Source organism: Dichotomopilus funicola (assembly GCF_033296635.1).
Source record: "Dichotomopilus funicola strain CBS 141.50 unplaced genomic scaffold C8A04scaffold_55, whole genome shotgun sequence".
NCBI classification, from domain to species: Eukaryota; Fungi; Ascomycota; class Sordariomycetes; order Sordariales; family Chaetomiaceae; genus Dichotomopilus; species Dichotomopilus funicola.
Window position 1 is genome coordinate 1 of NW_026944076.1, and position 13,546 is coordinate 13,546.

Here is a 13,546-nt window from a genome sequence, read left to right on the forward strand (position 1 = left end):
TTTTTGGTTATTTGGGGGGTTGCACAGGGTGATGTTCCAGTACTAACACAACAAACAGATCCTCTTCGCCCTCTCATCCGCCGTGCTGGTCAAGGAATACGGCGTCTACGCGCGACACAGCGGGATCCCCGAGATCAAGACGGTGCTGGGCGGGTTTGTGATCCGCCGGTTCCTCGGCCTGTGGACGCTCATCACCAAGTCCCTGGGTTTGATTTTAGCTGTGGCCTCCGGGCTGTGGCTGGGAAAGGAGGGCCCGTTGGTGCATGTGGCTTGTTGCTGTGCGAATCTGTTTACGAAGCTGTTTCCGAGTATTAACACGAATGAGGGTATGTCTTTTTTTCCTCTTTTTTGGAGTATTGGTTGGACATGGCTGACTTGGCCAGCACGCAAACGAGAGGTGTTGTCCGCTGCTGCGGCATCCGGCATCTCGGTTGCTTTTGGCTCGCCCATCGGGGGTGTGTTGTTCTCTCTCGAGGTAAGTTACTAACCAAGGAACCAAGTAGCTCTAGTACTTTTGATAGCCTGACACGTGAACCTTTAGCAACTCTCGTACTACTTCCCCGACAAGACCATGTGGCAGAGCTTCGTGTGCGCCATGACGGCCGCCATGGTGCTCCAAGCCTTCGACCCCTTCCGCTCCGGAAAACTTGTCATGTACCAGGTCACATACACGTCGAGCTGGCACGGCTTCGAGCTCATCCCCTTTGCCATCCTCGGCGTGCTCGGCGGCATCTACGGCGGCCTGTTCATCAAGGCCAACATGGCCGTGGCCCGCTGGCGCAAATCAACCCCCTGGCTGCCCGGCCCCGTGGTGCAGGTCGTGCTGGTGGCCGCTTTAACAGCACTCGTCAACTACCCGAATCGCTACATGCGCTCGCAAAACTCGGACCTCGTAACCAACCTCTTCTCCGAATGCTCGCAGCTACTAGACGACCAGTTCGGCCTCTGCACCACCGGCGCTGCCTCAGCCGCCAACATTTTGCTATTACTCCTCGCCGCTCTGCTCAGCTTCGGCCTCGCCGCCATCACCTTCGGCCTCCAAATCCCCGCGGGCATCATCCTCCCCTCCATGGCCATCGGCGCCCTCACCGGCCGCGCCATCGGCATCATCGTCGAGATCTGGCAAACCAACCACCCGCGCTTCCTCGCCTTCCACACCTGCGAGCCCGACATCCCCTGCATCATCCCAGGCACCTATGCCATCATCGGCGCGGCCGCCGCCCTCGCCGGCGTCACCCGCATGACCGTCTCCATCGTCGTCATCATGTTCGAACTCACCGGCGCCCTGACCTACGTCCTCCCCATCATGGTCGCCGTCATGATCTCCAAATGGGTCGGCGACGCCTTCTCCCGCCGCGGCATCTACGAGTCCTGGATCCACTTCAATGAGTACCCCTTCCTCGACCTCTCCGAGGAAACCACCCCGATCCCGGACATCCCCGCGGGGCAAATCATGACCCGCATCGAAGACCTCGTCGTGCTCACTGCCACGGGCCACACCATCGCTTCCCTCCGCGCTGTCCTCGATGCACACCCCCACCGCGGGTTCCCTGTTGTCTCTGACCCCCGCGATGCGATCTTGCTCGGGTACATCTCCCGCGCCGAACTGGCGTATACCCTCCACGCCGCCACCCAACCTCCACGATCGTTACCACCAGAAACAACAGAAGCCGTCTTCACCGACCCACTCACCACCACCACTGTCACTACCCCCGGCGTCGGTGCCACGGCCGCTGCTGGCATCGGCGTAGGGGGTACAGCAACAACTCTCGACCTCCGACCCTGGATGGATCAAACCCCGCTCACCTTACCGTCTGCCGCTCGCTTGCACCTGGCAGTGAGTTACTTCCAGCGGCTGGGGGTGCGGTATGTGTTGTTCGTCGATAGGGGGGTGTTGCAGGGGTTGTTGACGAAGAAGGATGTTTGGTATGTGTTGAATGGGGCGGAGGAGACGAGACGGAGTGAGGGAGGGGGTGCGGGGGGGTTTGTGGGTGGTGTTGGAGGTGTTGGAGGGGGATCGGGGGAGTAGTATTTTATAGAGGATTGTTAGAGAGTTGGGAATGGATTGTTTGTTTATGAGGTTTCCATTTTTTTTTCTGCTTTTTATCTTTTTTGGCCCCCTTTTTGGCCTTTTCGGTGTTGGCTTTTTCGCAAGGCGAGTGTTAGACGTGTGGGTTGTGTTGTGACGGACCACCATAGATGGTGAATATACTGGCCGGGCCTCGGAGACGATATCCGTGTCCACTCTGAGTGGTGAATTTAAAGCACTCAGCCGAGGCGTAGAACACCACCTGGCCAGCTTGACTCATGGGCTTGCTGGCTAACTTATGTGGCCGGGGGATTTCCAATACTGACTCGGCTTTGGCTTCACAAACCATCTCGCCTCGTCTGGGAAAATGTTGATAATGTCCCGTCTCGTGTCCGCCTCGGGTTGGTCTTGTCTCGTCTCGCGTGGGAAAGGTTTAGTCAACAGAGGTCAAGCCGTACGCTCCGAAGACGGAGGGCCGAGGTAGGCGAGGAGGTGAAGTGGTTCAGCTGAGAGGTAGTAGTATTGACTTTGTTATACGAGTGGGCCAATCGCGAGGCGGGGGTGGGCAAGGGGTGTATGTACGTTGATGTTTGTGGTTGTTGCTACCGCCATTGTACGCGTACATACTTGTGGCGGGGCGGGCGTGGGATAGGTGAGTTGTTGGGGGGTTGATATGGGTTAACGGGAGGTAGTTGGTGATTCGGGAATGTAGAAGTAGAATGCAGAAGTATATATATGTGTTAGGACCTCGGTTTATTTTTTCTAGGCGGTATTGTTTACTACCTGGTTTTAACAGTTGAGAATGTTGGATTGTATTCCGCTTTTGTAGTAGCCTTCCTAAAAAATCATCGCATTGCAATTAGTTGAATCTGGTCTTGTTACATGCATTTTTACACTTTTTTCTCTTGCCGTTCTCATTTCTCAAAGTTGCAACACAAGGCTCTGGGCATGAGTAAGAGACGCACATAAACCAGTTTAGCCTAAAAATGGGTCCCTCATGTGTGTATCTAGAGATGCACCCAGTCTGACCACACAACGTATAAGCAGGGGTCAGACGTAACCTTGAGTCGAAAAGGTATGTTGTGATTGCAGCCTGTTCTTGGAACAGAGAAACACCACGAGACTACCTAGCAGTTCGGGAATCGGAACCGGGTGCAGTATCTCGTGTTTCCGTTCTGCTGTGAGATCCGGAAAGCCGGGAAAGCTCGCCTAGTATTCCCATGTTGGCTGCCCTTTGCTCTGTGGTAAGCTCCTCCGAGAATGTGTTGGAGCAGTACACAAGGGATCGAGCACGAGAAGCCGGAGACATTCGAAAACGGCCGGCGGAATGAGAGCCGCGAGACTTCTCTTTGAGGGCAACAATGGAGAGCTCCGATCCGGGAATGGGATCTGAGTTGTGTGATGGTTGACCGCGTGGACAGGACATCACAGTTCAGGTGACCCGGAAGATAAGAGACGGAAATTCTATAAAGAATCTTGAATCTCCTTCACTTCTACTCCACTCTGTTCTCAGCATCACTCAAACCATCACTCAAACCATCTCACCACGCAATCTCACCGACGCTACAAACACCAACCCTCAACTTCTCATCACCAGCACCATGAAGACCACCACCATCATCACCCTCCTCCTCGCCACTCTCGCCGCAGCTGCTCCGGCTCCTGCTGCCGCCGACGAGAGCACGCTTGAGAGACGCGGCTGCCCCGCGGGCTATTCGTGCATGAGCGGAGAGTGCTACCAGTACACCTGTGCCAGCTCTGGATGGTGCTCGTGGTCGCCCAGTGGACAGGCTTGCTAAGCTGGGCTTGCTTCTAGCAATCTATGGAGGCTGAAGGTGAGTAGATGGAACTGGGAGGGCCCAATGACCCTTCAGTTTCCCAGACCAAGATGCCGAACAAGGCTTGAAGAAGTAAAGCTGACCATTTGATGTAGTTGGCCGGAAACTGGAATTTAACCCCTTCCCACCTAAATATATGACTCAATAGCTTGAGTGTGAGAAAGGTGGATGAGTATTTATGGTGGAATATAGCGGTCAGAAATACAACAGATAAATCATTGTTGTTTTATTACTAATGTTCATTGTGATGATTGATTTGTCCGTACGCAAAGCATGAATCAGGGCGACAAGTCCTCACTATGTTATGTATAAGGATAACAAACCAATGCACGTTTCTCCATATCGAATGTTGTTTTTGTTCACAAAATCCAGGGGAAACCACTCCTTTTACCCGTAAAAAGGGGGCGAGGTCAACATATTGTCAATACCAGGGTTAGGGTTAGATACGAGATTGCGTCAGAAGACCAATTTCTTGGCACCCAACATCGCCTCACCCGTCACATAATTCACCTCACCTATTAACTTTCAGTTTCACACACTCAACCTCGACCTCGACGACCTTTATTTTGCCTGCTACGATTGCAGCCCTTTCCTTTCAAACTCGAAATTCATTATTATATTGCGCAGTATCGCCTAACCTCAAAAACAGAAATACATCATGCCGGACTACAAAGGCGTCTTAAAAAGTGCCGGCGAAAGGGGATCTGCCCTCAAAGGCCAGGTGGTACGTTTCCGTCAAGACTCGAAGCTTATTCCTCCTTACAATATCCGACACTCTGCTAACATCTCCCCAGAAAAGCAAAATTGGCCGCGGCGAAGATGTAAGCCCTCATTCCCATGCCCCGGCAAGCCCGGCCGACGATATCCACAACCTCCCGGTGAATGAACATCCGGTGTTAACAAGCCAACTCCCAGAACACCACCCGCTACGAAAACCACACCTCCACCCCCCTCGCCTCACTCCGCGACCCAGCCAGCTTCGCCCCCCCACCAAAACGTAACCCCAACGCAGTCATCGGTGTCCCCAGTCCAACCACCAGTACTGGTACCGCCGGCCCGCCCATCCCCTCACGCCCCGGAACCTTCGCCGAACAATCGGCCCTCGAAGAACAAGAACCCACAGCACCCCCCAAACCCTGGCGTCTCGACACCACCGGTCTGTCTACTTCCCACTTACCCCCTCCCCCAGGCCGTAAGGACGGCGCCAACACCCGCTCACCGCCTCCTGTCCCACCGAACAACACCACGCACCGTCCCGGCCCGCCAAGTCTCCCACCCCGTTTGCCACCTCGATCTTCAAACCCGTCTTCGCCAGCTACAGGCACGCCATCGCCACCACCACCGTACTCGTCCCCTACTGCAGGCCCAGCCCTTCCGACACGGCATAAACCACAGCCATCTCCTACCTCGGGACCACTATCACCGGCTACGTCTGGGTCGTCTTCTCCTCACCTCAACCAATCAGCCATCTCCCGTCTCAGCGCAGCTGGTGTGTCCGTTCCCGGGTTAGGTATCGGGCGCGGGAATACTACTACTACTACGAGTGATGGAGGCCGCGGGGCCGGTACGGCACCGGCGCTGGAGGATGTGAGGGCCGCGGCTGACGCGGTGAATGCGGCAGATGGGTTTCGGCGGAAGCATGGAGAGCAGGTTGGGGCAGGGGTGAAGGCTTTAGGGGAGTTGCAGGGGCGGTTTGGCGGAGGGGGTGATGGGAATGGGACTAGTGTTGGGAGTGGGCATGGGAGTGGAAGTGGTATTGCGGGGGGTATTGGGAATCTTGCGGCTGTGGCAGGGAAGAAGAAGCCGCCTCCGCCTCCACCGCCGAAGAAGAAGCCCGGTTTGGGTGGTGGTAGTCGTGGGGATGGTGGACAAGAGCATGATGAGCCTCCGCCTATTCCTATGGCTACGCGGCCACAGTTCTGAGGGCGGGAATGGTCCGGTAATTAACGGTGTCACAGCTTGGCAACCCTCCACGCCGTTCTGGATAGGCGCGAATCACCGAGGTACCCAGGGGTGAAAAAATTGGGAGCGTCGGGAACCTTTCTTTTTTTTTCCGGCGTGGTATAGACAGAAGAAACGAGTTCCACAACCACCTTACACCTTCGTCTCCTTGAGACCGTGCTTCCAGGCAACGATATAAGGAGTAGTCCCATCCTCGCGGTAGTCGAGGAGAACCACCCTGCCGAAGTCGTGTTAGTTTCGCGCGGCCCCATTGGTTGATGGAAGGGGAAAAGGCCACGAGGACAAATACTGACATGCCATCGGGGTTCTGGGACTCGCCGGTGTAGAACTCCCAGTTCTTGAAGTTGCCAACAATCTTCTTGGCGAAGGCACCGGCCTTGGTCTCGAAGTCCTTGACCTCATCCTCTGACTTGCCGGCGTCCTGAAGCGCCTTCTTGACCGACTTCATGTAACCTGCAACGCGGAAACAGCTACGGTTAGCGCTTTTTTCGTGACGAATGCGCGATGCCCGTGTTTGCGAACCGAATCACACGGGGCTTATTGGGGAACGAAGCTAGAATGGTGTTTACCCTTCAGGTAGGTCAGGTAGGTCTTCTTGTCGAACGAGGTTGACTGGAGGCGGAACGAGTTGATCACGTTGTTGACCTTGACCGCGGTGTCCTCAAGGGCCTCCTCAGCCTCCTCAGCGGAAGCGTTGGCGCCAGTGTCTAGAAAAGCCCGTCACATTAGCTCCGATAATTCCTTCTTCCCCAAATCAGGTTGTTCTCCTCCTTCTCTCTCTACCTCTCCCTATCCCTTCCCTGTCTTCTCTCCTTCTCACAGCATCAGGTAACAATCGATTAACACATACCAACCTGGACGGCGTTCTCGGTGATCATAGCGCAGTCGACCTCGTACACGACACCGTCGACCTCCTTGAGGTCGTACGAGTCGGAGATGATCTCGTCGCCGGTGATGATGTCCTAATAGACAAGGGGCATTCCGTATTAGCAACGAGACATTCGGGCACAGTAAGGAATCTTTTCTTGACGTTTGAAGCTCATCATAGGACTTACCGTGTAGATAATCATTTTGAATACGGGTCTGCGTGGTCTAAGGAAGGAAGGGCGAAGATGATCTCGAAATGGCGGCCGCAAGAAAAAAAGGTGGGTTAGGTAAAGGAGTGGGAAAAAATTGAGCGGGGGCAAAAGATGGAGGAGGGGTAGGCGGGGCAGCGCTGTTCAGCGCAATGGGCTGAACGCTAGAAGGACTGTGGGTTCACCTTCCGCCTGCTAAAAACGGTCTCCAATCTCCAACGAGATGTACAGGTGGAGAGAGCGACTCAAGATAGCAACTTGGGAACAATTGGCATATTGAAGAAATAATGCACTCTTGGAGGCTCTGCCCTCCTCTGCCAGATCTGATTCCTCGATTTTTACTACGTTTCAGCCTGAACCTGTTGTTATTTCTTTTGCAAATGGACGCCTCTCTAATGGTAGGACACAGTCTGTTTAGGTCTTCCAATTGGGCTGAGCTGACACTTATCAGATCTAACCCTAACCCAACAGAAGCCGGCACTTCGCTTCTAACCCTAACCCCGATCAACATCCGGAAAGCCGACGGGGCCGAGTGCCGTATTTGTGGGGCAAATCGATGCGCGACTCCTTGCAGCCGACCGTTGATCAGTTCCTGCCAAGACCGGCGCGGCCTCGATTATTTTTTTCCTTTTCATGCCTCAACACATCGCATTGTGATACGGTTCCTGGCCACGCCCCGGGATGCAGACAGATAGTGGTTCGGTCATGTATGAAAGCGCAAGAAATCACGCAGTATGAGGCCATTCACGGCGCTCAGCGCCCGCGACTTCCCAAATGGCGTGAAAAGTGGCACGACACGCGGGTTCTCCGTCGGGCATTTCCATGAGAAGTGAGAACAGGAAATTGAGACCTGGACCGTGCAGAACCGACGTTCGCCATCCGCAACCCAGGGGCCCCGGTGGGCTTACTCCACAGCCGATGATCTTTTTCAACCCGGCATCCTCGCGCCACTCCCTCGTCTCCCGGTCGTCCCGCCGTTTTTCTGCACCGATTGATTGACCCTCTGATGCTGTCGCAAGGCAGCCTCGTTTTTCTTGTTTAATTTTTTTGTTTTCTGCGCACGCGACGACAATCCTGTAATTCCGAACATACCTTCCAAAATCGACGCTGATAACGACAACGACACATCAATCCCCGAATCCGTCATGGCGAACGCGACTTTCGCGTCCGGCCTGCCGCCGCTCCCGGCGTACGAAATCCGGCCACAGCCCGACCTCCTGCCCTTCATCTCCGATTTCTGGCTGTCGCTCATCGCTACACACATCGCGTACTGGGTCGTCTCCCTAATCTTCCACATCATCGACGTCTACGACCTGTTCCCGCAGTACCGACTACACACCCCCGAGGAGATCAGCCAGCGGAACCTTGCGTCGCGCTACGAAGTCGCGCGGGATGTTGTCCTGCAGCAGATTATCCAGACGGGCATGTCGGCCTTCCTGTCGCTGACGGACCCCGTGGCGACGATAGGCCAGGAGGACTACGATGTCGCGGTTTGGGCCACGCGGGTCCGGCTGGCGCAGCGCGCGCTCCCGTCGGTGCTCGGAACGCTCGGCCTCAATGCTGCGGCGATCTCGAAGAACATGGCCACTTCCTACCCCCTGCTCGCCGGCGCCTTGGCAGGCGGGCACTACCCGTTCCTCACGACTACCCTCGACGACGTCACCGGCGCTGCTGTTCCCGCGTTTGCGGCCTGGGAGCTGGCGGTGGCCAAGGCCATTTACTGGCTCATCATTCCCGGTATTCAATTCTGGCTGGCCACCGTGTTCCTCGACACATGGCAGTACTTTTGGCACCGGGCGATGCACATCAACAAGTGGATGTACAGTATGTGCTCAATGACCCCCTTTTTCGAGCTTTCGTTCTCTCCTTTCCATGTGCTAATGTTTTGTACTCTTTTCCCCAGCCCACTGGCACTCTCGCCACCACCGATTGTACGTCCCCTACGCCTACGGCGCGCTTTACAACCACCCGATTGAGGGTTTCCTGCTCGACACTCTAGGCGCGGGCGCGGCCTACAAGGCGTCGATGCTGAGCCCCCGGCTGGGCCTGCTGTTCTTCGTGTTCAGCACTGTCAAGACAGTCGACGACCACTGCGGGTACGCCCTTCCATGGGACCCCATGCAGCACATCACGAGCAACAACGCGGCCTACCACGACATCCACCACCAGAGCTGGGGCATCAAGACCAACTTCTCCCAGCCCTTCTTCACCGTCTGGGACCGTGTCCTCGGTACGAAGTGGAAGGGCGACACCTCGCTCAAGTACGAGCGCACGAGGACCGCAGCGACGAAAAAGGCGGAGAAGAAGGCGGTGGGAGAAAGCAGCAGCATCAGCAGCAGCGTAGCGAATGGGAGTGCTGTTCCCCGGACGAATGGGACAGTCAAAACCAAGTGAGCGAGCGGCAAGCAGACAGCGTTTGTAGAAACATTTGGATTTTGGCTTTTGGGTTTTCGTTCCAAACGGCGTTTTAGGTTCCATTTCCCGGAGGGGGGGTGCTGGACTAATAGCCACCCAACAAACCGGCCAAACAAACCAGGTTACCGTCTTAGAGCAAAGGCGACGGCAGATGCAACCTGAGTTTTGGATTTCGGTTCCGGGACCTAAAGAGGAAGCGGGATAAGAAGAGGAAGAAACGAAGAGAAAATCATCAGCAGCACCACACGACATTCGGCATCGGGGCATTGGGGAAAGGCGTTATTTTTTTGGGTTTCTCTAGGATTCGCACGGCCAACCTTCCGTTCCATTCAACATCATCCCTCCTCTATTTGGGTTCATTCTACTGGGCGCACTGCTCCGTCATGGCACAAGCAACCAGTGTCCACATTGCGTGCAAGGGATCCCAACGCATCAGGATTTTTTGCAACGGTGAAGGTCATATCTTAGGAGAGGGAACGCGAAAGAGACGGATACGAAAGATGATTATGTATGTCTGGGGTGGCCGCTACCGATATTTGTTTACTTACGGTTCCGGGGGGTTGGGCTTCCTGATGGAATAATGCGAGTTGTCTAGACGATGGATGACGTGAAGATGGACGGACGTATGGTATGGGCTGGGCGGCTGGACTGACTAGTGGATGGATGGATGGATAGGGATGGATGGAGGTCCTTGCGCTGGCTTGCTTCTTCTTCTTCTCCCCTTCTTTTCTGCTTCTTCTTTACCCCTTTTTCTCACCATCTTGCTGGACTTGGTCTTGGACTTGGATCCACAACTTCTTCACATGCCTCTTTCTCACCCGCCTGCGATAGCAGGAAAAGGAGAGGCGGGGGCATGCGGATACCTCTTTTTTTTTAGAGCACAGATACCTTAATGATAATACCCCTTGATTTGACGAGTCGTTCTCCTATGCGCCGGGCTTTCTTTTTGAAGTTCACGCCGGAAAGGAAAACAAGACCATAACTAAGGAGGAACTAACACTGGAAAGATGGGACGAGACGAAAGGCATAACAAACTAATGTGATAAGACGAAGCGCAAGAAGGGATGAAAATAGGAACAAGATGGGACGAAATGGAATAACCCGATCACTTGATCACTTGAGAACTTCAGCACATGATTTGAGAATTTAGCACAGGATTTGGGCCCCGATGGATGAATCGATGGATCAGATGAAAGAGATGCCGCATCCATCCCTATGCAAGGTCCCGGCGCAACCGGCACAGCAAACCAAGCAATCCAAGCAAACCACAGCAAGCGCAAAGCACGGCGTCAATCCAACCCAACCCGCATTTGCATAACTAATACTTGTTTGCTTGCCGTCGCGCCACATCGGCCGAACCGACCGACCGGGCGGTCGGGTCAACCCTGCGGCGAGGCCGGCCGGTCAAATCGGTCAGTCCGGCGGTTGAGGTTTGTACACTTAACTATCCGTATTGCAAAGATCTAGATAGGTAGGGCAGGACAAGAGACGGGATGGGATGGTTGAGGTTGAACTTTGGTGTTTGGATGTTTGCTCTCGTCCCGAGCCTTGTTGTTTCATTGAACCGGTTGGTAGATTGAAAGCCGCTTCAAGCTGGCAAGCAGCTCGTCCGTCCCTTCGTTGTTGGTTCCATCCTGACTTCCATCCTTAGTTCCGTTCCATCCCCAACATGCATGCATACGCCTCCCCCACAGTGGCGCCTACGCCATCCCGGCCGTGATTCTTCTCTATTTCATTCCTGCGCACTGCAGTTTGGAGGCGCCGGGTCGGTCGGCGGTTAAAGTCGGTGGATACTATGGCTCTAACTAGCGTTATGCTGTGGATATGTATGAAGTTGCTTGATGCACAGTATTTTACACAGTGTTTTATTTTTATTTTTTTGGGGGGGTGTGGGCGGGTATGTGTGAATCGATGGGTTGGTTGCTTTGCCGCGGCCTTGCGTTTTGGCGCGTTTGAGGGACAATTTTGGGCTGGAGGGTGGTATAGTATGGTCTGTTGGCGCGAGGCTGTGTGATGGTGATGCCGATGGTAAGGAAAGGGGGCCCCGGCGAGGACGTTCGTAGTGAGGTGGGACGGTGTGGTGGTATTCACGATGGAGGGAATACCGGTTGGTATGTGATAGTTATTAGTGTGGTGTAGCTGCGCGGGAAGGATTGGAGAGTTTCATCTATTCTCGGTAGAGTATCTCTGTAGGACCGCAGCTGCAGAGCGTCTCATATGGATCTAATATGGACACAGTATGGACTCATTTGTACTCGCAGATGAGACTTTGAGGCTTTCAATCTATCGCTTGTGTGGCTTTGGGCGAGTAATTTCAGAATGCCCTTCTGGTTCCTCGTCCCGTCAGTTGGAGTTCCACCACAGCGGCCGAGTGCTTCAAGAATTGAGATTGCCAATGCGGACCAAGGGCTTTCGTGCAACACCGTTTGACAGACATATCCATCAAAGTGCGAAACCTCGGCCGCGCGAGCCGTCGCACGGCAGGAGATTACCGGTGAGAGTCCTTCGTACGCAGTAGTTTGTTTACGCTTGGTTGTGAACACCGTCAAGTCATCATTTCGTGTCTTCCGTCGTCCGGGCTGACAAATATTTGGAGAGAAACCATGAATTAAACATCCTAGGTGCTGGGTCGGTCATGTATCAGCTTCATCGTTCCCCGTCCCAATGGGAGCGCAGCTCATGATTAGTTAACATGTTTCTCCGGCGGGTTAATATGCTGATGAAATCCGTGAGCCGTGGGTTTAATGAGTTGATGAGATGAGGTCAGCTTGGCCTTCCCGCTTAGGGTTGCTCATTCAGGAACAACACAGGATTCAGCTTGCTTGCAGCAGCCAGGGCCGAAGCTCGTGGTGTTCCCACCTGCTCGCGGCCGCATCTGGAAAGGCCGATTCCATGCGGTGGGCCGCGTTTGTCGGTTGCACGACAGCAAGCTCATGCAGGTCGAAGTGTGTTGGCCGGATAGGGCGAGGCATGTAAATAAACAAGGACAAAACACAACAACGCGATCAAGGATGCTGAATTGGCGGAAACTGTTGTCAATATTTTGTTTGAGCCGCGATTCGAAGATGCCCTGCGCGACGAAACAGCCATCGGGGTTTCTCCCGGCTGCGGTGTTTGGAGTTTCGAAAAAGTGACTCGATTGGCTCCAGGAAACCGCAGACAATGAATTGCGAAAGCTGGGACGAAAGCGATTGACCAATCATTTTGACCATGTGTGAAGCGGGCCGCAGGGTGGGTCCTGTCTCAGGAACAGGAAGTTTGATCTGGGGGTGCTTGGGGGCCTGATGTTACCTCAGCACGCCCGACTTTTTTTCTGGTGGCTGGAGGGCTTCGACGGGCACCGCTTGCTCGTCTCATCTCCCCCCAGGAACCAATGCAATGCCCCCCTGTAAACTGCGAAATGGAGCATTCCATCTCAGGGTCGAAACTCGCTTCACGACTGGTCAGGATGCGATGGACCATTTTGCAGCCCGACGATGCGGTGTCGAGTGAGGCTCACGTTGCTGGGTAGACAGAGCCAGTTGAGGGTTGACAGCTGGCAATTCTCACTTCCTGCCCGCCTTCTTGGCTTCCTTCCCCAGCTGAGACATGCTTCGGGTGGTGCAGCCGGCATCGACCCCGAGACAGCAGGCAGTGAGCAGCGAGCACAGAGGGTTCTCAGTGGCTGCAACGACTGATGAGAGTTGGGTTTGGAGGTCAGCGAGGCTGGTGAGGTTGGCCATGCTCACCGTCCCTTCTGGAAGTCCGGCCCTGGTCCAATCGGCCTCTCGACAGCGAACACGCCCGCGCAGCAAAATATCAACGATTCAACATTCATCCCAGTCGGTCGGGCGGTGACCTCACCTGCAGCCAGCCCACCTTACACGACACAGGGACCTTAGTGTGGACAGCTCACTCCCTCGCCTTACCCGGCAGTGCCGTCGGAGAAAAACACAGGCGTGTGAACTTGGCGATGAATGTGTTCGTTAACCACAGGGAAGGTGTCTCTCGATGGGTATTATCAATCTCCGTTTGTTTCGACATTTCCCAGACAGACCAATCTCCGCATCTGTCTTGTCCCAGCGGGCCTGTGCTCCGGGAAAGGCTTCTTTGTGTGCGTTGTCTAGGAGAAACAGCACAATCAATGGGCTTCATCTGGCAAAATGTCTACACAGTATACTCGGGCGGCCCATTCATTGTCTTTTGTCTGGTTGAACAAACCTGGAACCAACCGAGCCGCCGGCCGA

At 54.6% G+C, this 13,546-nt stretch overlaps 5 protein-coding genes across 5 annotated transcripts; 4 read left to right on the forward strand and 1 right to left on the reverse strand.

The window, feature by feature from the left end:
- Window positions 1-58: 58 nt before the first annotated feature.
- On the forward strand, window positions 59-2,029 carry C8A04DRAFT_13891 (chloride channel protein 5; the record flags this gene model as incomplete). Its single annotated transcript, XM_062777892.1, has 3 exons — window positions 59-326; window positions 384-475; window positions 542-2,029. Coding segments are annotated over 3 exons (1,848 nt in total), but the record flags the coding sequence as incomplete, so codon positions are not given.
- Window positions 2,030-3,630: 1,601 nt separating this feature from the next.
- Window positions 3,631-3,828, forward strand: C8A04DRAFT_30735 (uncharacterized protein; the record flags this gene model as incomplete). Its single annotated transcript, XM_062781500.1, has 1 exon — window positions 3,631-3,828. One exon carries the CDS (start codon window positions 3,631-3,633, stop codon window positions 3,826-3,828), a length of 198 nt encoding a protein of 65 aa, XP_062634995.1.
- Window positions 3,829-4,525: 697 nt separating this feature from the next.
- C8A04DRAFT_30736 (uncharacterized protein) lies at window positions 4,526-5,790 on the forward strand (the record flags this gene model as incomplete). Its single annotated transcript, XM_062781501.1, has 3 exons — window positions 4,526-4,591; window positions 4,662-4,688; window positions 4,783-5,790. The coding sequence occupies 3 exons, from the start codon at window positions 4,526-4,528 to the stop codon at window positions 5,788-5,790; spliced, it is 1,101 nt and encodes a 366-aa protein (XP_062634996.1).
- A 171-nt stretch (window positions 5,791-5,961) lies between these two features.
- Window positions 5,962-6,899, reverse strand: C8A04DRAFT_30737 (Mss4-like protein; the record flags this gene model as incomplete). The annotated part of the gene is made up of 5 exons (XM_062781502.1): window positions 5,962-6,046; window positions 6,123-6,282; window positions 6,399-6,536; window positions 6,680-6,791; window positions 6,885-6,899. 5 exons carry the CDS (start codon window positions 6,897-6,899, stop codon window positions 5,962-5,964), a joined length of 510 nt encoding a protein of 169 aa, XP_062634997.1.
- A 1,151-nt stretch (window positions 6,900-8,050) lies between these two features.
- C8A04DRAFT_38904 (sphingolipid C4-hydroxylase) lies at window positions 8,051-9,299 on the forward strand (the record flags this gene model as incomplete). Its single annotated transcript, XM_062784381.1, has 2 exons — window positions 8,051-8,729; window positions 8,809-9,299. 2 exons carry the CDS (start codon window positions 8,051-8,053, stop codon window positions 9,297-9,299), a joined length of 1,170 nt encoding a protein of 389 aa, XP_062634998.1.
- Between the last annotated feature and the right edge of the window lie 4,247 nt (window positions 9,300-13,546).